Source organism: Sturnira hondurensis, unplaced genomic scaffold, assembly GCF_014824575.4.
Source record: "Sturnira hondurensis isolate 20B ecotype Veracruz unplaced genomic scaffold, ASM1482457v3 Scaffold0008380, whole genome shotgun sequence".
Taxonomy (NCBI): Eukaryota; Metazoa; Chordata; class Mammalia; order Chiroptera; family Phyllostomidae; genus Sturnira; species Sturnira hondurensis.
In genome coordinates this window covers 2,089,183-2,108,573 of record NW_028081011.1, presented here as the reverse complement: position 1 = coordinate 2,108,573, position 19,391 = coordinate 2,089,183, and the positions used below count along the sequence as shown (strand labels likewise).

The 19,391-nt window shown below is 59.4% G+C and overlaps 1 protein-coding gene and 1 long non-coding RNA gene across 2 annotated transcripts in view; both read right to left on the bottom strand.

Moving 5' to 3' along the window:
- Window positions 1–260: 260 nt before the first annotated feature.
- The window catches only part of SRRM3 (serine/arginine repetitive matrix 3), a 55,394-nt gene continuing 36,263 nt past the window's right edge, over window positions 261–19,391 (bottom strand). Inside the window, exons 4-15 of the mRNA XM_037054802.1 lie at window positions 19,036–19,164; window positions 18,858–18,935; window positions 18,398–18,427; window positions 17,882–17,944; window positions 17,724–17,759; window positions 15,981–16,031; window positions 15,336–15,437; window positions 14,828–15,005; window positions 4,373–4,722; window positions 3,831–4,055; window positions 3,571–3,708; window positions 261–1,781 (exon numbers count right to left, since the gene is read on the bottom strand). Of these exons, the coding sequence (XP_036910697.1) occupies window positions 1,550–1,781; window positions 3,571–3,708; window positions 3,831–4,055; window positions 4,373–4,722; window positions 14,828–15,005; window positions 15,336–15,437; window positions 15,981–16,031; window positions 17,724–17,759; window positions 17,882–17,944; window positions 18,398–18,427; window positions 18,858–18,935; window positions 19,036–19,164 (1,612 nt within the window). The 3' untranslated portion in view covers window positions 261–1,549. The remainder of the gene's footprint in view (window positions 1,782–3,570; window positions 3,709–3,830; window positions 4,056–4,372; window positions 4,723–14,827; window positions 15,006–15,335; window positions 15,438–15,980; window positions 16,032–17,723; window positions 17,760–17,881; window positions 17,945–18,397; window positions 18,428–18,857; window positions 18,936–19,035; window positions 19,165–19,391) is intronic.
- Window positions 5,572–10,761, bottom strand: LOC118992819 (uncharacterized). The gene is made up of 2 exons (XR_005067721.1): window positions 10,362–10,761; window positions 5,572–5,642 (listed from the first exon to the last, which is right to left on the bottom strand). It is a non-coding gene; the product is annotated as an uncharacterized LOC118992819 (long non-coding RNA).

Genomic DNA, 19,391 nt, shown 5'->3' with positions numbered 1-19,391 from the left:
TGAAGCAAGATGGGGTGTGGAGGTTGAGGGTAGTGGGGGTGATCTTGTTGGGTCCCTGTTTCCCTCCCCACTCAGCTGCAGGCTCTGCAGGCTCCTGCACAGAGACAGGGGGATGGAGGTGCTGGGCTCTGGTTCCTTGGTGCCAGTTCTTCTCCCCGGGTCCTGAGGAGTCTGAGCCCCTCTCATTTCTCAGTGGAAAGGGCCCCAGGACTCCATGCCCCTCCCATACTCTCCAGGTACCCAAATCCACAGAGGCCCGGTCTCACCACCTGCCCTTCGGGCACCGAGTGTTTTATTAGTCCCAAATTTTATCCGCACCGCGGAAAAAAAAGGGAGTGGAAAGTAGAGAGGGGGAACCCGGACCAGACCCCAGACCCCAGACCCCTCCCCCCACCGGAGCCCAGGGCATCTGCCCTATTGGGCCAAGGAAGACTTCGTGAGATCCCTGAGGGCCCCAGGAGGAGGGGGCTGGGAGCAGCAGAAGAGGGCGGGGGGCGGGGGGGCGCGCCACTGCCTCCTGTCGATGCCCTAGGCCAAGGTCCTCAGTCTAGATCCTACCCTTTCCTCCAAGGGCTATAGCACCCTTCTCTGGGAAGCCTTGGCTGGCCACACCCCCACCAAACCCTGAGGAGGAGTGCTCCGTTGGGCAGGCCCTGAAGCCCACATTATCCTTGCCTGTGACGCTGTGCTGCCTGCCATCTGGCCCTCATCCCAGAAAAGGGGCACGTGGGAACTGCTCAGGGCCTGCTCAGCCATCAGGCTGCACTGCTTCTCCCCTCTTCTCACAGGCTCTTCCTCCATCCACCCCGCTCTCTTCCACCTCCTGACCCGGACCCCTTTTCATCTCAGTCACACTCAGTTGTGGTGTGTATGTGGCCCATCTATTGTCATGCAGAAGGCCTGTTTGGTGTGGCCTTGGCCCAGAGCATGAGGTGAAGGCCACAGGGGACAGACTGGCCTGGCAAGGAGAGGCGGGACTGGGAGTGAGTTCCCGGTTGCCTCCTGGCACGCCTGGGCCTGGGGAAGGGGCTGGGGAGGCTACGGGGCCAGGGTCCTCCTATAGCCTACTCGGAAGGAAGCAGCTCCCCAGCCTGGATGGTGGTACACCGAGGGCTAGTCCATTCTTCTAATATCCCGCCTGCTCTCCCACCTCCCTGCCCGCATAGTGCTAGAGATGAGCCAAGGGCCCTGTGAAGTAGGTGGGGGAGGCTCCCGGGATTGGCACCTTTGGAGGTGTCCCTGGGTCCACTGAGCTAAGATCCATAACCTGGTGAGCTGGCATCAAGCAAGAAGCGGGGGACAGAGTGATCCCTGTGTTCGAAAAGGCTCTTTGTTCCCTGGACATCGTGGCCAGGCAGCAGGTGGGGGTAGGGACCTTCCAGAAGTAACAGAACCCAGTTTCTCCTTGTTTGCAGGGCACCCACCTCAAGGTCTTCCCTGGCCCTGGGACCTCGTTGTAGCAGTAGGGTGTAGGCCCCCCCATGGGTCCTGGGGCCTGACCCCTCACCTCTCCCTGTGCCAGGGGGCACCAAGCTAGGTCTCTAAGGGCTCAGAAGCCCCCACTTTCTGAGCTGCTCCGGCTGTGGTAGCTGGGACTGAGGGTCCGGGAGGGGCTGCGTGTGCGGCTTCGGGTCCCGCGACTGTGGCTGCTGTAGCTTCCGTGGCTGTGGCCGGGACTGGGGCTGCGGCTGGGGCTGCGGCTGGAGTAGTCAGTGCTCAGGCAGCTGGAGGAGGAGGAGGAGGGGCTGGGCCGGTAGTAGGGGATGGGCCGTTTTCGGGCACTGCCGGGAGGGAAAAGCTGATTACAGGCCATCCAGGGCCCTGAGCTCTGCCCATCCTGGGCCCTCACTTGGGCCCCGAGCCCCTCCCCAGCAGTGGCCAGGGCTCCTCTGCCTCAGATGCCCTTGAGCACTGGACTTGGAGTGCCCGACCAACAGGACTGGACAGTGAGTGGTCACTTGGCAATTTCATGTCAATCATTCCTTTAGGGAAAGGGGCCCGAATCTCAGCTTGACCTGAGTAGGTGCTCAATAAGTATTTCTCGAATGAACATAAGTTTTAAATACAGACAAGTCACATCAGCAGAGCTAAGCAGTGGCTTCTGTGCATTAAAACGTTTGCACATGTGGCCTAGCTCTGCTCCTCTGTTCCCCACAGGACGGATCTTTGGGTTTCTCAGGTCATGTAGGGGGAACAAGGAAGAGACCCCTGGCCACTGCTGCCCACGCCCACAGCCTGGCCCAGGCCCACCGGCTCCCTCTCCTCACTAAGCTACCTCCCGCCAACCCTGGAGTTAGTTTGAAGCCAGGAGACTGTGACCCAAAGAAAAGAAAAGAGAGTGGTTAGGGGGGGTGACAATGCCCCATCACCTGGGGTTAATTCTGAGGAAGAAAACAGGTGTGCGTTAGTGGGAGGAGGAGGAGGCAGCCTGGGAGAGGAGCTGAGGTGGGTGCCAGGTAGCAGGTGTGGGGGTCTGCCATCTAGGACCCCCCATATATGGCTAGAGTGTGTCACCTGTCTGGGGGATGTCCCCAGCCTCATGGTCTGGCCTCTAGCTCTGGGGGGAAGGGAGGAGGCAAGGCAGTCATCAAGGACTAGGAAGGGCTGGCTGGAGAATCAAACCACGTGGGAGCTGAAAAGATGCTCAGGGAGGCCTGCTCACTGTTTGCACAGGGGAGCGGAGACAAGGGGAGGCCCACGGACCCCCCAGGGCTGCCCAGTAAGGCTGCAGCAGAGCCGAGCTCAGAATGTTCCCTGAGGCCTTCTTCCTGGTGTCAGGGGTCTAGGACTTCTGGGTGATTTTTGCCAACACAGACCACTGGCTCACCTGGAGACCCAGGCCCGAACCCTCCCACCTGCCCGGCAGAGAAGCTCTGATGGTGGCCCAGCCCCTTGGACTGTGTGGAGAAGTGGGAGGGTCGGGTTTCTCCCACAGCTGCCCCAGAGATCAGGCAGCTATTGCCCCTCCTCCAAACTCCCCAGGGGCTAGAAGGTGAGCAGTGAGGTTAGTGAGAAAAGGAGAGGCAGATAGACAGCTGAACAGAGCCAGATCAGCTCACATGGGCATCTCCCCTGCAGCCTGTGGAGAGGGGGTCCACTTGGCCCCCAGGCTGGCCACAGGCCACGCAGCAGGCTGGACCTTGAGATGAAGGAGAAAAGGAGACATCATTGCCAGGAGACGAATGTGGGGAGGGAAGGAGGGAAGAATGGGCTCCAGGAGGGGTGGCTGGAATCTTCCACAACTTCGTTTCAGGTTTGCAGCTTTCCGCTCAGCCTCAAGCACAGATTCCCCCTCCCTTCCATGGGCCTTCAGGCCCCCACTGGGAACCATTCGCTTCTTGAGGTCTTCCTTCCCTCAAGGAACCCCCACTTCTGTCTCTGAGTCCCACCCCCTCCCCAGCACCACCAGTTCTAGCTTCTCTCCTCAGTGAGCCCTCTTCCTTCTGCTGAACCCCCACCTCCTTTCCTTCAGCCTCCTCCCCTCCCAGCGGTGGGTTCCGTCGGCCCACCCGGAGATCCTAGGGATCTTCACACCCTAGGTCCCTGTCTGGTCCCCTGGCCCCTCCATACCTGGTGATGCGCCGCGGCTCCATGAAGCTGGGCGAGTCCCGGCGACGCTTGCGGATGGGCGAATAGCTGCGGGAGCGGCGCCGGGCGCGGGCGGCATCGGCGTCCGCGTGCCTCGCGCGGCCTTCGCCGTCCTTGTCCCTGCGGGGCAGAACCGAGATGAGCGCCACCGCCGCGCGAGGGCGCTCCGGGCCTGGCCTCTCCCCGGCCCCCCGCACCCCTCCTTCGCCCCCACCGCCCGGCGGGACCTGGCCCGCACTTACCGGCCCAGCGGTTTCTTGGGCGACGGTGAGCGGCTGGGGCTGCGGGCTCTCCTCTCTGCCGAGCGCGAGCGGGATTTGGAGGGCGAACGGCTGGAGCTCCACGAGCGCGGGTGGGGGCCAGGGCTGCGCGACGAGCTCTTCCCCTCCGGGCCGCCGTGCCGGCCGTGCGCACCTGGAGACGGGGAGGTGCTGGCCGGCCGCGCGCGCGGGGCCCGCTCTTTGGCCCTGGAGGAGGGGCAGGGCGACAGGAGGTTCAGCTACGGAGAGCGCGGGCTCCGGGGAGCGGAGGGGACTCAGGAGGGGCAGGGTTGATGCGGGAGGGGTCAGCGGGGAGAGGACGGGTCAGTGGGCGGGAGGACGTTGTGTGTGAGCCGGGAGCGGCAGGTTCCTGGACCCGGGAAGGTTTCCTAAGGACGGGAGGCTGGCGGGGAGAGAAATGGGCCAGGAAAGGGCTGCCCGCAGGCGTCCCCGGAGAGCGCTCGGTGCGTGGGGGAGGGCGCGGTGTCCCGTGGGGAGGCCGTGCGCGCAAGGGAGCCACTCACCGTTTACCGTGCCCGCCGTGGCCTCGCTCCGAGCCGGGCTCGGGGCCGGGCGCCGCGCCGCCGCCGCCCGAGTCGCTGCTGAGTGAACGCGACGACCCCCGGGGCGGCGCGGGCCGGCCGCGCCGGCGGCCCCTGCGGCGGGGCGCGGAGGTCGGGGACCGCGAGCGCCGCCGACGTCGCCGCCGCCGCCGACGCCGCCGCCGCCTGGCGCGTCCGCCCGCCGCGCGGTCTCCTCGGTCCTGCGACGACCGCACCGAGCGCGGGCTGGCGCTCTCCTTCCCCCGCGCGGGCGGCGTGGCTGCGCCGGCCTCCGCCTGGTCGCCGACCCTGGACGAGGGCGAGCTGGGCTTCTGACGGGGAGAGAGGCAGAGAGGGCACGGCAGGGGCAGGGGGAGGGGAAGACGGAGAGAGGGGACAGAGAGACGAGAGCAGAGACGGAGACCCCAGAGGGGGCAGAGGCAGAGTGGGCAGTGAGGAGAGACAGAACGGAGATGAGGAATCCGAGAAAGAGAGGAGGAGCGAGGACAGACCAAGAAAAGGGGCGAAAGATGAAGGGTGAGAGAGCGGGTGGGTGGGGTGGGGGGAGAGAAGGAGAGGGGGCTTTCACCGGGCCCAGGCCGGGGGCTGCCAGTCCCGGAGCATCGCACACACGGTTCCCCGCGCCTGCCCTGCCTCTGCCTCTCCTGCGGGTCCACCTTCTGGCCTCAACAGTGCAGCTCATGCAAGGTTCTCAGCATGCAAAACACAAGAGGGACGGAGCGGTGAGGGCTGACAGGGAGGGGCTCCAGGACGGGCACGGGGCTGGCATTGCCCCCCTCCAAGGGACGGACGATCCCAGCAGAGAGAAGAGAGAGGGCGGGCACCGGGAGGCCCGACCAGGGCCAGCCCGACAGGCCAGGCCCCCCAGCGCGTGGGGGTGAGTGAGGGCATGGAGGGGCACACGGCACACAGATGGGGTGGGGGGCGGGACAACTGAACTCAAAACTAAACCGAAGAAAGGGAAGAAAAACAGAAATAAAAAACAAAATCCACAAATGTCATTAGATACCAAAATCAAAAACAATGTCTTAACTCCTGGGGAACTGACATTTTTCTTTTAACATTTTTCTTTGTTTTCCGGCCCTGCAGAGACCTGTGGAGCTGTCAGTAGGACCCGACTGTCTTTCTGTTTCTCTCTTTTCTTTTTCTTTTCTCTTTTCTTTTTTTTAAGTTCTGATTTTTTAAGTCCCTCTTGGTTAACGTCCACTTACCAATAAAGTGGCACTTCCTCCTTTAGTAGGTAAGATGTGTAAGAGAAGGGAAAAGTGTGGTAGCGTAAGTTCATCATTAGATTCACAAAAATGCAAGAGAGATAGAGAGAGAGAGAGAAAAACTCAACCACCCCATCCTAGGCCTAAAGGCGGCCACACTGCCTCTGGAGGAAGGGCTGGCAGCGCCTGGCTCCTCCGGCCTGAGCAGGCAGGCAGGCAGGCACCGCTTGGGTGACCATGACCGCTGAACAGAGATGTCCTATGTTTTTTCAAAAGTGGAGTTAGGACACAAGGATCTGCATACAGAAAACCAGAAAGGGCACCTGGTACCTTCAAAAGGGCCTTGGCTGAGAACCAGGGTCTCAGAGCCTGCCACTACCTTACTTGGTGACCCCGGCCAGGTCACTTCCCCCTCCTGGGCCTTAGTTTCCCCATCCATAAAAGGAGAGTGTTGGGCTTGGCTTCCTGATGTTCCTTACAGAGCAAATACTCCAAGACTCTCTGCATGCCCCCTGACCGCCCTCTCCGTCCCCCTCCCTCCACAGAACTGACCCTCCTCCTGTCCTTGGGCTTCATTGTGGGAACAGTTGGTTACACTTGTCTGTTTATAAGTCTGTCCCTCACTCCCATCCCGCTCCCAATCACCAGCACCAACTTGACTTTGAGTACCTCCAGGGCAGATTTGGTGTCGAATTCAGCTCTGTAACCTGGGTCTTTATCACGGAATTTGGCACCTAGTAGGGCCTCAATACTGTTTGCTGAGGAAGGAAGAATTGCCCTTACAAGAGTCCAGGCCAAACCAGGGAGTCTTAGGTTAGGGGCAGGGTCTGGGCCAAGTTCTTCTGACAGGCTCTTGAGATGAGAGAACAAAACCAACTGCCACCCCTCAGGGCTGGAAGGAGTGTGTGTTTGACACGGCCCTGGTGCTTCCTGCAGGGACCAGGGCGGTGCCAAGGTCTTTCTGGGCAAGCCTGGATCCAGCCTGGGCATGAAGGGAGAGCCAAGAAGTCAGCCCCATTGGTGGAGAAGTACAGCCAGCTCACAGCTGGTGGCTGAAGCAACCAATGAGTACCAACCATAGGAGGTGAAAGCAGCTGACTAGAGCCAGATGGGCCATGAAGACCTCCTTCTGGGAGAGCCTGGCATCTCTCTCTGGGGCACAGGCAGGCATAGGGATGCAGAATAAGTATTACCAGGTACCAAGACACCCCTCTAAGCACACTGACCCTAGGCTAAGAGAGAGCGAGGCTGCACTGTTCAGCCACGGCCCCTCGGAGATGGCATTTCCATTCTCAATAGACATTACCAGAGACCTGGGCTCCCCAATACACATGCCTTCCACCCTGCCCCACCCCCCGCCAGCACAGCTCCCTAGCCCCCAGCACTAGGTTCTGCCATCCAGAATCCCTTTCCTTCCTGAGAAGGCAAATGAGAAAGAACTCTCCAGGTTCCCCAGATGTCCAGTTTCTTTCCTATTCCCTGGGTTGTCAAAGTGTAGTGTGAACAGATACTGGGTGGGAGAGTGGGTGTCCTGGCAGCTAAGGCATAGTAGCCCACACCCAAGGCGACGCTGGACCCTGCCTTTACGAAGCCTTTGCTTGCTACTTTTGGGGGGGGGTCAGCAATGCCAGCGGGCAGAATTCTAAACTTGGGAATGAGGACCTCCATGTGAATTCTACTCCAACCCAGCTCTGGATCTAAGCTACTACTTCGGACTCCGAGAAGAGGCCAGCAGGGTGGGAAGAAGACCGAGGGCCATGAGGTTCCTTCCCACAGGCACTGCAGGGCTGTCTCTACTTCCCACTGTTCATCTGGGAGTATTAGGAATAAAAAGGGCCTGGGTTGGGTGAATGTGCACCCCCATCGCATTGCGGTCCCCAGTCATTGAGGTGCAAGTCCCTGGGCTACACCCCTTCTGCTGATCTGGACCCTTCCTGCCTGGCATGTCTTGAAGTCCAAGCTCTTTCCCATTTCCCTCTCACCTCCTCCAAGCCAACTGGTTGCCATAGCTCAAGATGATAGTAATTGGCAAGGTGAGCACAATGGAATCAACCCCTCGGTGAGTTTGCTGAGAGATGAGGAAGTGACTTAACCCTGGGGCCTCAGTTTCCCCGCTGGTAAAATGAGCATAACTGGGGTCTTTCTGAACAGAGTGGGTCTATTCGGGGGTGGAGAGGTCTTTAAAGAGAATGACCAACTCTCCGTTTCCTCAGAGACAAGCAGGGTCAGAGCAGGGCAGGAAGGCACACAGGCCCAGGGCGTGTCCTCCGGCTGCTGGGGGATGGCAAATGGGAGGAAGATGTTAGGCAGGGTGGCAGGTAGTGCCTTCTCTGGGGGGGGGAACTTGTAGAGCCGATCTCACCCTCATCCGTCCACCCCTCCAGAAGCCCTCATGAAAGGGTCAAAAGGATCCTGCCGGAGGGGGAGCCTCATCCCCAGGAACTGAGGAAGATACAAGCCCAGAAACCATGGGATCTCGTTGCCAGACAGGACCGTGGTGACCAGGGACCACCAAACGTCTCTGGAAGCCTGTTCTGAGTCCTGTCCCTCTTGCCTGGACCCATCTCCCTTCCCTCTCCCCACTCTGACTCACAGCCTGACAGTCAGCCCAAGGCCACCACCTCCAGGAAGCCTCTCTTGAGCTTCACCCTGTATCAGGTGCGCTCCTCTGCGATCCCACAGAGCCCCCTGTTCCTTCCCTCAGTATGGACCGTGCCAGGACGTGCTAGGGCTAGGGCTACTCTGATGAGCAGAGCTCCGCATTCCTGGTTCAGCTTTTCCTCTCTCATTGTTCTGAGTGGCCTTTTTGTCGGTCCTTCAGCCCGGCAGGTGGGGGCTGCAAACCCAGGTGTGCCTGTCCCTCCCTGGGCAGGGACACTCGGACAGGGACACTCGGGCCGGGCCTGGCACGGAGGCATGCTCAGCTAATGCTTAGTGTGTGAGTGAGTGAGTGAGTGAGGCCTGCTCCCAGGAGCCCCTCTGGTCCTTGGTACCACCTGCTCCCTGACGTCTTTCTCTTTTTTTAAGTTTCTTCATTGTTTTAGTGAGAGTTTACCTCAGGTTAAATTTATGGGATACCTAAAAAAAACAATTTGGTTCAGTTAAGTTGGAGAGAAAAATGCACAATGGTATTGGGTGATCACTGACTTTCTATTCAACATCTTTTCTTTTTGCTTATGTAAGGAATCTTTGAGGTGAAAAGACAATGGGAAGAGAGTAGAAAGGAACAGTGTGCTTGGCTGGTCCTGGTGTTCTTAAAGACAAGAAAAAGTGAGCATCTGGAATGCTACCCCCAAACTCAGCCTTGGAAGGTCCTGTTTCTGGGTGTCTGATCACACCAGGAAGTCCTTGCAGGTGGGGCCTCCACTCCCCCAGCAGCACTGGGGTGGGAGACTCCCCCACATCTCCCTCCACGAACAACGTCCTCGTCTGCCCTCCTGGCACCACCCAGGGCTGAAGAATGTTGTGAGTGGCAAGCCCCTGAGGACCTGCCCCTGTGGTCAACAAGGGGGGAGATGAGGCCTTCTATTTCCAAAGCTGAGGATGGAGGCCCAGCAAGGCCTCACGAGTGTTGGGGTATCAGGCTTCTGTGGCTGCTCCTAGGTGGGACAGAAAACAGTGTCAAGGGTAGGGATGGGGAGCTGGCATCCCTGAGCACCTGCGTCCGACGCGTGCCCTCAGTGTAGTTAGATGAGCACTGGGCTGGAAGTCAGAGTTCCACCAAGCCTGATTCTGCCCTACCCTTGGGCGTCCCTGGCCTCTACTGGCTATCCCTTCTAGACCTCTCTGCATATTAAGCTCAAATTCAAAAGATGCAAAGATGCTGGGGGAAGGAGGGAGCGCCTGTCTGGATTGCGTAGTGGTCCGTGGAGGCAGGGGTTAACTGAGAGTTCCTTCTACCCCCAAATGACCCCACAGAGACTTTTCTAAGTGGGCCTCTGAGTCCAGTGCCTACTCCTGGCCAGCTTGCCCCTGCACCCAAAGCTCAACTACCATCATACCCCAAAGATGGAGCTGTGGGGGTTCAGCCCTGTTGTCAGCCCCATGGTCCTGCAGCTCCCAGCCTAAAGCTCCACCTGCAGCCAGTGCAGGACCCGCGGGAGCCCAGCAGGCCCCACAGACTGGTACAAGGATTCTTTCCCCAGGCCTGACCTCAGCCAGAACTTCCTCCAGGATCTGGAGGCCAAAAGGCCCAGCATAGGCCCCTCCACCAACAAAGGCTCGTTGCCCAAGTGGGCCCTGGGGCTGGCAGGGGTGAGGGGTGGGAGGGTTAGCAGTTACTCCAGACAACAGAAATCAGATTGGCTCAACCACAGCATAGAGTTCAGGAAGGGGACACAAACTTGGAACGCTACCACACAGAAATGCATTCAGACAACAAAATGAGGAAGAGAGGGCATGAAGGGGGATTGGGAGGTGAGAGTGAGGTGGGGAGAGGGAAGGAGGAGCAGGGAAGGTGGAAAGGAGGGAAGAATGAACCAGAAAAGTTGTTGTTTGGGGCGGGGGAGTCAAGAAAACCAAACGACAAAACCAGGAAACACAGCTTTGTAGCTCATTTGGAGAAAATGCAAGTTACAAATGAGTAGTCACTAAAATAAAGAAAAGGGAAAGGGAGAAAACCAACCAGAGCGAGACGGAGAGAAAGAGAGAGAAAGAAAACCACATTCAAACCAAGCAGAGTGGCAGGGCTTATCTGGAGATGGGAGCGAGCGAGCGCACAGCGGAGCTGGGATACCTACCTTCTCAGTGGTCAGGGACGGGAATGCAATAATAAAAAAGAAAAGAAGGTCTCCGCGTTGGGAATGCAGACAGGGGAAGACAGTGACTCTAAGCTGCGCTACCCCTGTGATTTGGCATATGGGCAGCCAAGCGTGGCTTTTGGTCTAGTCCCTGGGGTGGCAGGGGGCTCCTGCCCAGCCCTCACTGTTTGCTCCCCGCCCCACCCCAACAGGTTCCAAAAGGCAAGCTTTTCTTAACTCTTTAAACAACAGAAAACCTCCAGAGGGCATGCAGGAAGCAGCTGATGGAAGCAGAACCACAGGGTGGGCGAAGGGGTGGCTGGCAGCCTGGGGGGACAGGCCCGTTTCAGGGGCAGATGGAGAGAAACAGACAGAGAGACACAAGAAGAGAGAGAGAGGGAGGGAGGGAGGGAGAGAGAGCAGGAAATAGAGAGACAGAGAGAAAGGTGGACCCAGCCAGAAAGAAAGAGAAGCTGTTTAAACAAGGCCAATCCAAGTGGACAGATGGGTTGAAGGGGGAACTGTGCATTTAAAAGGGAAGACAGCCACAGACTCAATTTGGAGGACTGATCCTGCCTCGGGTCAACCTGACTCCCTTTCCCCGTGGCTTCAGCACCATTTTAGTAAAATTCATTCCTCCTGCCTTCTGGCTTCATCGGGGGTGTCCAGGAAAGTGCCGAGGTGTCCCTGCCTATTTTGACTGCCCCGCTCCAGCTGTGGTCACTGCTCTTTCCTGGGGCTGTGGAGGAGAGAGGCCTCAGATGAGGCAGGTCAAGGAGTGCTGTGGGCGGAGGCACCTCTTCTTGGGGTCGTTGCCCTTGGCTGCCCGGTCTGTGATGAAATTCGAGCCAGAGGTAGAGGTCAGAGAGTCTGGGAGCCTTGCTTAGGAGTCCTGTGTGGCACTCTCAGCAAATGGTGAGACACTCCCAGTGCTAGGGACAGGCGGTGCCAAGGCAGGGGGCCCTGCTTCGAAAGCTGTGAGCCCTGCACACCCTATCTGCTGGGCTGTGGGCTCAGCGTCTTACTCTTCTATCCCACATCATGTGCCCCAGCGCAGCTCCCTTGGCCCTCTGTGCCTCCCCATTTCCTCTCCACGTGTGTGAGCTGTGAGGCCGTAGGGCTCCACGAGTTGCTAAAGCTGCAGTCACACAGAGTTGCGTCACTTATGCAGTGCCAGGCTCGCCTACGCCCTGGTCTGCAGGTGGGCAGGCCTGAGTTCTGGGGAGTTGAGAGAGCTGGGAGCCTGCCATCGGCATCTGGAGGGGTCCCCACGGGGAAGGCATGCGTGGAGACTCCCAGCATCCACCTCCCAAGGCCTCCTCCTCCTGCTCAGGGCTCCTGGAGTTTGCCTCCCATTGGCTACTGTCTTCACATCTTAACTGTGGCTCGGGGTCTTGAGATCAGAGGGTCTCCTTTTAGATCTCCCTCTAAAATGTTGTGTGACTCGAGATGGTCATTTGCTCTCTGTGAGGTGTGGAGAGCAGAAAGCAGCAGAACCCAGGAACCCTTCTGTGGGGTTCGGCCCGGGACGGGACCACAAAGACATGGCGGGAGCCAGCATCCCGCTGGCCTCAGTTTCAGGATGAGGACGGACTGTTTTTCTCTTGCTTGGGAGTATCTGGCTTTGACACCCTCGCCTTAGCTAACTTCAAGTGTCTTCAGCTCCCCATTCGAGAGTCTCCTCAGGATCTGAGAGGCCTGGCATGGAAGGTGCTGAGCAGCCTGTCCCTGCCATGCCCAGGCTTCTTGTACTAGACGGAACTGAGGGGCCACAGGAAGCTCACTGCTCTGGGAAGGGAGGTCCCTGGGTGACTGGGACGAGTCTCTCCCTCCCAGCTTCTCTCCAAGGTTCCTTATAGACAGGGACCCAGAAGTGCCATCTGTACCCCTTTGGTTAATTTGAAAGCCAAGGCAGTCCCACCAGTGTGCCCTGTGCCCTGGGGCTGAGGGGAAGGGTGCCTGGTACTGCAGATTTGGCACAAGCTGATGGCTTGGGAATCGGTTTGTAGGAGTTATCTTCCCTTTTAAATTCTGATTGCAAAGGACGAAATAAGTACATAGAGATATGTGTGCGATTAATGTTCACTTGAGACTCAAAAACCATTTCTGCATTAGGAGAGGCTCCAACAGTAACGCACAAAAGCAAAATTCTAGAACAACAGAGAAAAAGGTAGAAACCCCCCCAGAGAGATAGGTTGCATTTCTGTACATTACAAAAGGAAAAAAAAGGAAACAAAAATACAAACAAAAACAAAATAACAGAAAAAGTTACATGAACTTCCCCACCCTCTCCCCTTGCCACTAAAGGAGAAATGGAATCACAATATTACCACGTTTCAAATGGGAGGCTAAAAAAACAAAAACAAAAACAAAAACATAGACGGGGTTAAAAATGGTGAGCTTTTCTTTTTTCATTTGTCTCTCTCTCTTTTTTTTTTAAAGGTAGAGTCCAAGAATACCACCCCCAGTGCTTTTCCCAAGAAACGTTTTTGGTTTATGGCGAAGTCTATGTCCCCATCTCACTTTTAGAAAAGGCTCCACGGGGCGAGGAGGGACTCTGCGTGCAGGTGAGAGGTGGGGACGGTCTGCAGTCCCTGGTCTCCCTGACCCCAGACGGGACAGAGGACTGGGGACCATGTTTTGTGAAAGGAGCAATGGAGGGTTGTCTCCTGGAAAACTCCCAAGGCCATGTCAGAACAGGGTCCTGTTTTGGGAGGGAGATGAGACTGGGGTGGGCTGAGGCCTTCTCCCCAGGCCGGAGGCTAGGCCACCTTCCCTGACTGTTTGCTCCTGGGGTCTGCCTGGCACCATGGCCATTTTGTCTGTACTTGCCCAGGGCTCCTGTGGGGGTTGTTGCTCAGGTGTCCAAGGCTGGGCCAGGGAGGGGGAGGGGCGGCGGTACCAAAAGTGGGAAGGGGCATCCTTTTCACCCTGACTTGAAGGCACGTGCTTTTCTGTACTTCTGGGGAGGGGTGGGGCCTGAGAACGTCAGGGCCCTGTGCCCACGGGGTGGAAGGGTGCCCAGGCTGGGTGTCGTGCCTTAGACTTGTCCCTGCCCTGGCTGCCCTGGCTGCCTGTGTGTGCCCTCTCCCACACCCCAGACAGACCCAGGGAGGCCAGAGTGATCATCCCCACGTAGCTCAACCAGCCCCTCAGAGCTCAGGGGCCTGGCACCTCGTCCAGTGGGACGGTCTCCAGACAGGTAATGCCCTTTAACAAATATTAACCTTGAGACCAAGGGCCTTTTGTCAGGAGCCCTTGGCTTTCTGGGCTGAGGCCATGAACTAAGGGTATTTGGGTAAAGAAAGGAAGTGAAAGGAAAACAGCCAAAAATCAAAATGAAACTGACCAACATGTACATGTTCACTGCTGAGACCTGAGATCTGGGGAGGGGCAGCCCCCCACCCTGAGACTGCTGGGCAGCCTGTGGGTCTGGGGGTGGGGGGGAAACTTGCAGGCTGCCTACCCCCAGTCCCTGTGCCCACCCGGTGCCCCTGCCGGTGCTGCAGCCCCTCCTCCCTGAGAGAGCCTCTGCACTCTGCTAAGACCAACAAATGAAAGCGGGCTCTGGGTACCCGCCCCCGCCCCCCCCCCCGTCCCGGGGCCTAGGAGAACCCCCACCCTGGCTCAGACCGTGGGCTGTGAGCTCCTACAATCACCCCACCTACCGATGGGCCTCGAGGCATCTCTGCCCCTCCTGGAGGATGGAGGGGACAGTTTTGGCTTCTTTTGGGGGGGGGGGCGTGGGCTGTTGTTGTGGTCTCTCAGGGAGCAATGGGTACACTGGGAAGTGCCTTAGAAAGGATGGGAAGTGGAATCTCCAGGTCTGACCTACCCAAGTGAGGGCAGTGCCTGGGAAAGGACAGACTCTCCCTGCAGCAAGGACTCTAGAACAACAGCGGCTCTATTGCGGCAAGGGGACTGAGATGCGGGCGGGAGTCTGAGAGAGGGGTGGGGGCTAGCGAGGGGGTGAGGGACAGAGAGCACTCTGAGACAGAGAGAGAACTGGACGAAGACCGGGAGGCTCGGGGCCCAGGTGATGCCCAGGGGAGTCCTGTCTGGAGCCCTGCCACAGCGGCCACGCCCCTCCCGCCTCAGTATGCCTGGGGGAGGGAGGCGAGAGATCTGGGTTCCTCCTCAGCTCCTTACCCAAATGGCTCAGTGTCCCGGCGATCAGCCTTCTCTGGCCTTCAGTGTGCCAAGCTCAAGGGTGGCCCAAGCCTGCAGGGCGCCCCCACTCCCACCCCAGGACGCTAGGGCCAGGTGGGCATAACAACCAAGCACCACTGGCCGCTCCGGTACAAGGGAGGTCGCACGGGAGGGGGAAGCGGCGGACTGAGGGAGGCTGGCAGCGCCCCCGCCCCGTTACGCGCTCACCACCCCCCACCCAGCAGCGGCTGGCCTAGTCCCAGCACGGCGCAGCCCGCGCGCGCGCGGGAACCCTCTGCAAAGCCAGGCGTACGTACATCGGGCGGGCTCTGCGCCGAGCCGGGACGGCCCCCGCGCGCTCCGCTCCTCCGCCCACTGCCTCCGTTCTGTTGGGGCGACGCCCAGCCGCTGCCGCCGGACGGGGAAGGGGATCGGCTCCCGCTCGACTGCTGACTGCCCGTCTTCCGACTTTCGTCTCGGTGCTTGGGGCTCAGCCTGGAGTCAGCGGACACGGAGCGCGGGACAGCTGGCGTAGGACGCCCCTCTACAAGAGGCCTCTACCCGCCCCCCCCCCCACCCCGCACTGGACGGGGAACCCTTCTATTTAGAGAGCAAGGCCCCAGTCCTCTCCTGGCCTTGATTTCCATTCAAGGTCTCGAGCGCCAAGCTCAGTTCCAGGCCCGCATTGGCTCTGCCCACTGATTGGTTGCTGTTCTATCAGCCTGGCTCCCCAACCCTTGCGGATGTTTAATAGGCAAGCCCCATCCCTCCAGCAGAAAGCCTAGCTCAACCGCACCTTGAGGCTCCCAGTGGCCCAGGACCTACCTGCTCGGTGATCTGGAATCACTGTCCTGGGAAGAGAGTGAGGGGCTGTGGGAACTTCTGCTGCTGTGGTGATGGGACCTCCGGCCTGGAGACTCCTGTGGCCTGGGAAGAGAAATCAGCCTGTTACTAAATTCTGCTTGACCTCCGCATGGGGGAATCCCTGTGAAGGCCTGATGCAAGCCGCTGCTGACCAATATCCTCTTCCCCAGTCCCCTACAAAAACACACAAAGCCTGTCCACACCGGTGCAAAGCCTGGCTAGTCCCTGTGGGTCATTTATGGGAATTAGGAAAACACCCCTTTTTCTCTAGATGGTCCCAGCCCCCTGAGACTCTGGAGAGGTGCAGGGGGGTTACAAGGACTCAGCCTGAAGAGACCCTGGACTGGGAGGCAAGAGGCCTGGGTTCCGGTTCCAGCCCTGCCATTGACTCATGAGGGCTCTTGGCTTACTCTCTGGGTTTGAGTTTTTCTTTCATCTGGCAGCGGGGTACAAAATGAGCTTTCTGTGCCTCTGTGATCCAGACGGTCAGCTGCGCTGCGTGGGGGAGGGAGGAGGGGCTGGGGGACTGGAGGCCCCGAGAGACCAGGCCTCCTGGCCCTGGAGGGAGCTGGGAATCTCACCCTCCCACAGAGCCCCTCCTCTCACCTCTTCCTCTCTTTGTTCTTCTCTTTTCTTTTGCTCTTGGGGCTCCGAGATCTGCAGAGAGCAGAGGCGAGGTGACAGCACGGCCTGAGCCAGGCAGAGGAGGGCAGGCAGAGCCCTGGAGCCTGTGCCTCGGTGGGCCTGAGATTTGTTCCTTCCTCTGACCTGAGCCTTCCTGGCAGTTGTGGGATTGCCCATTCCCCCCCCCCCCCCCACTGCTGTGGTTTCTTCCACTGAGCCAACTGTTCCTTCTCCGGGAAGTCTTGGCCCATGATGACCTGTCTGGGCCCTAACTGCTGCTCCCTCTGGGAGTACCAAAGGGTTATGTGGCCACAGATCCAGAAGGAGGGTGACATGCCCTTATCTTCTGGCATCGGTCTCAGGGCAGGTTCCTCTGATGAGTGACCGGAGTGAGGGTGGCCCCTCCACACTTTGTTTGTGGCCCAGGTCTTCTCAGTCGGGGCCCCCCAGTTCTCTGGGGTGGGCCCCACAGCCTAGTTCCTGCCTTTGACAAAAGGACTGAGAGCCTTATGATTAGCCCTCTAAGGTTTCACCCCATGCCTGGTCCCGTAGGTCTCTCAGCCCCACCCTCCCCTGATGCCACCAAATTCCTGCTCAATCCTTTTAGTCTTAAACAGATGCTTTCTTCTGACCAAAAATGAGATGATGCTAAGAGACACTGGAAGGTGTTTCTCATGGGATCAGAGCAAGTGGTGGGAAGGCTTGGTGGGGGGGTGGGGCAGGGGCAGAAGTTTGCGTCTATATCTTGTTGCATGCTTTGGGCTATAGTGTCCCCGTCTGGAGCTCTCCAGCCTAGCTCCTCTCTAGGTCCTTCCCAGGGCTGTTGGGAGGTGGCCAGAGGATCTGTGCAAACCGATAGTGATTACTGAGGGCAGCAATGCCCACCCTGGCCCGTAAGAACTGCGGGAGAGGAAGGGAGATTTTGGAGGGCCAGCACTAGGTGTTCATTTGGGCTTCTCCCCCACCTGGCAAATGATCACGGGCAAATTCCCACTGCTGGGGTGGAGCTGGGGACTCTGCCCCTCCTCAGGGCTGCTGGGAGGGGGTCTGGCTCTCGTGCCAACCGTGGGACATGTGACTGCCACACATCTTTCCCTCTGTGCTGAGTGTTCTACTTTCTCCACCCCTGCTTTTCTGCCTGGGCTCCTGCCTTACACTGCCTCCTGTCCTCTCTCCCAATCTACCCTGAAGAAGTCACTGTCCTGCTCGAGCCTCATGCTGGCTCTCAGCCCTGCCCACGTGGAGGCCAACTCCATAACAGTCAGGCGGGTTGGGGGCTGGCATCTGCCCCTCAGATGCTCCACCTCTAGCTACAGGCCACCCACCCCATCTCCTGCCCACTGAGGCTTCCTTCTGCCTGGCATGTCCTTTTCCTGCAAATTCAGGGTTCCAATTCTGCCTTCTTCACTGACACCTCTACAAGTACACCCCTTGGACACTGGACATGCTGTGTAGTCTGGAGATTCTTGGGGTCCCCTTGTTAAGGCTGACTCGTGGAACAGGTAAGAATTGCTGAGAGCTGGCCTGCATTCTGCTCCCCCTGCCCTCAGTCCCCTGCCTGGCTCTGAGAAGGAGTCCCTGCAGCTGGAGGGTGGGGCAGGGCAGGACCCTGGCAACCGCAACCGCAATGGCTTTCCCGAGGTGGCTTCCTTGGGCTTTGGTCTCTGCAGGGGGCATAGCGTATCTCCATATCCTCCTGTCACACCTCCACAGGGCACCACTCACCTGTGCCGTCTCTTCCTCCTGGACCCAGAATCAGACCTGTGGGGCCATAAAAGGGTTCTCTTGAGCCCACCTGGGATGACTCAGGGACACCCCGGCAGCAGAGCAGCTCTGGTCCTGGGCCCGCGGAGGTGAGAGGAGGCCCAGGGGCGGAAGGATACCTGTCTCTGCGGTGCTTCTTCACACTCTTCTTCTTCTTGCGCAGGGGTGAGGAGCTCCCACAGCTGTGGAAAAAGGGGTGGGCGGTGGGGTCTAGGGAACTGGGGCCTGGGAGGTGGAGGGAGGGACAGCTGAAGTGACTGGGGGAGGCTGGCTGCCTCGGGTATCAAAGCTGGAAAGGGGATTCCAGGCCATGAAGTCAACTGCGTGTTATACAGAGTGAACCGAGGCCTGGGGGGTCGGCGGGATCTCTAAGGGTAGCTGATGGAGCCGCCTGTGTTGCCCCCTGGTCATCCTTCTAGCCCCCTTGGCATTGTAGGAGAGGATGGTTTCAACCCCAAAGTATAGAGGCTCTAATGCTGGGATTTCTAGCCTCTGTGGGGGAAAAGCTGGGGGTGTCGGAAGTCCAGGCCCCGAGAGACCAGGCCTCCTGGCCCTGGAGGGAGCTGGGAATCTCACCCTCCCACAGAGCCCCTCCCCCCAGCCCCTCCTGGTTCTTGCCAACCTTCATCACTGACCTGCACTCCGAGTCTAGTCTCCTCTTTTTGCTGAGGGCCAGGGGAGAAAGAAGGACACAGTTGGATGGGGTTAGTTGGGCTCCTAGACATCTGCCAGGGTCTCAGGCAGGACAGGGGAGGGGGAACCACAGATGCGACGCTGCCAAACTCCACCTCCCCAGGCCATTCACACTGTGGTGGTGAGGGCAAGACCGCCAGGGAAGGGCAGTGCGATGCCCATCGGGTGGACCTAGTCAGGGGCGGGGTCAGCGTGTCCAGTAGAGCCGGTGAATGACCATGCTGGGGACTCGATGAGGGGAGAGGACTTGGTGAAAGAGGCCCACTCGGGGAGGGGGAGAAATTTAGTAAGGGCGGAGGGGCTCAGAGAGGCGGGCTCACAAATGCTGCGTTGGGTCCCTGCAGATGCCTGGGGGGCCCCAACACGCCCCTCCCGCTCCCCGCCGCCTGGCGGCGCTCTCACCGGCTCCTCCGGTGGCCGCCTTTCTTTTTCTTCTTCTTGGGAGGTGGCGACGCCGAGCTGCTGGACCAGTGCTTGGTCCTGGGTGAGGAGGGGCGAGGGGCGAGGCGGAGGTGAGGGGGAGGGATCGCCCCGGCCCCACCGCGCGGCCCTGTGCACCCCCGCCGCGCCGGGCGCTGACCTGTACCCCCGGTGCCCACGGTAGCAGGCGGCCGGGCAGTCGCAGTCCACCGGACCGTCGTCTTCGTCGAAGGGCGCGTACTCCAGGCCCGGCTCGACGCCCTCGGGCAGCCTCGGGGTCTCCGCCACGCTGCCGGCGACACGGAAGCTCAGCCCCCGCCCCCACGGGCAGGCCTTCCTCGTACCCCACACTCAGCGCAGCGCCCCAGGCCTGGTCCGCCCCGAAAAGCCCGAGGTAGGCGGGATGCGGGATGCGGCCGGCTGCAGGGCCTGCAGCCTCGAGGGCTAGACAGTGAGGCGGGGATTTGGGGAATGCAACCGGGAGCCTTCCTTACAGCCCCCCCCCCCCCCCCCCCC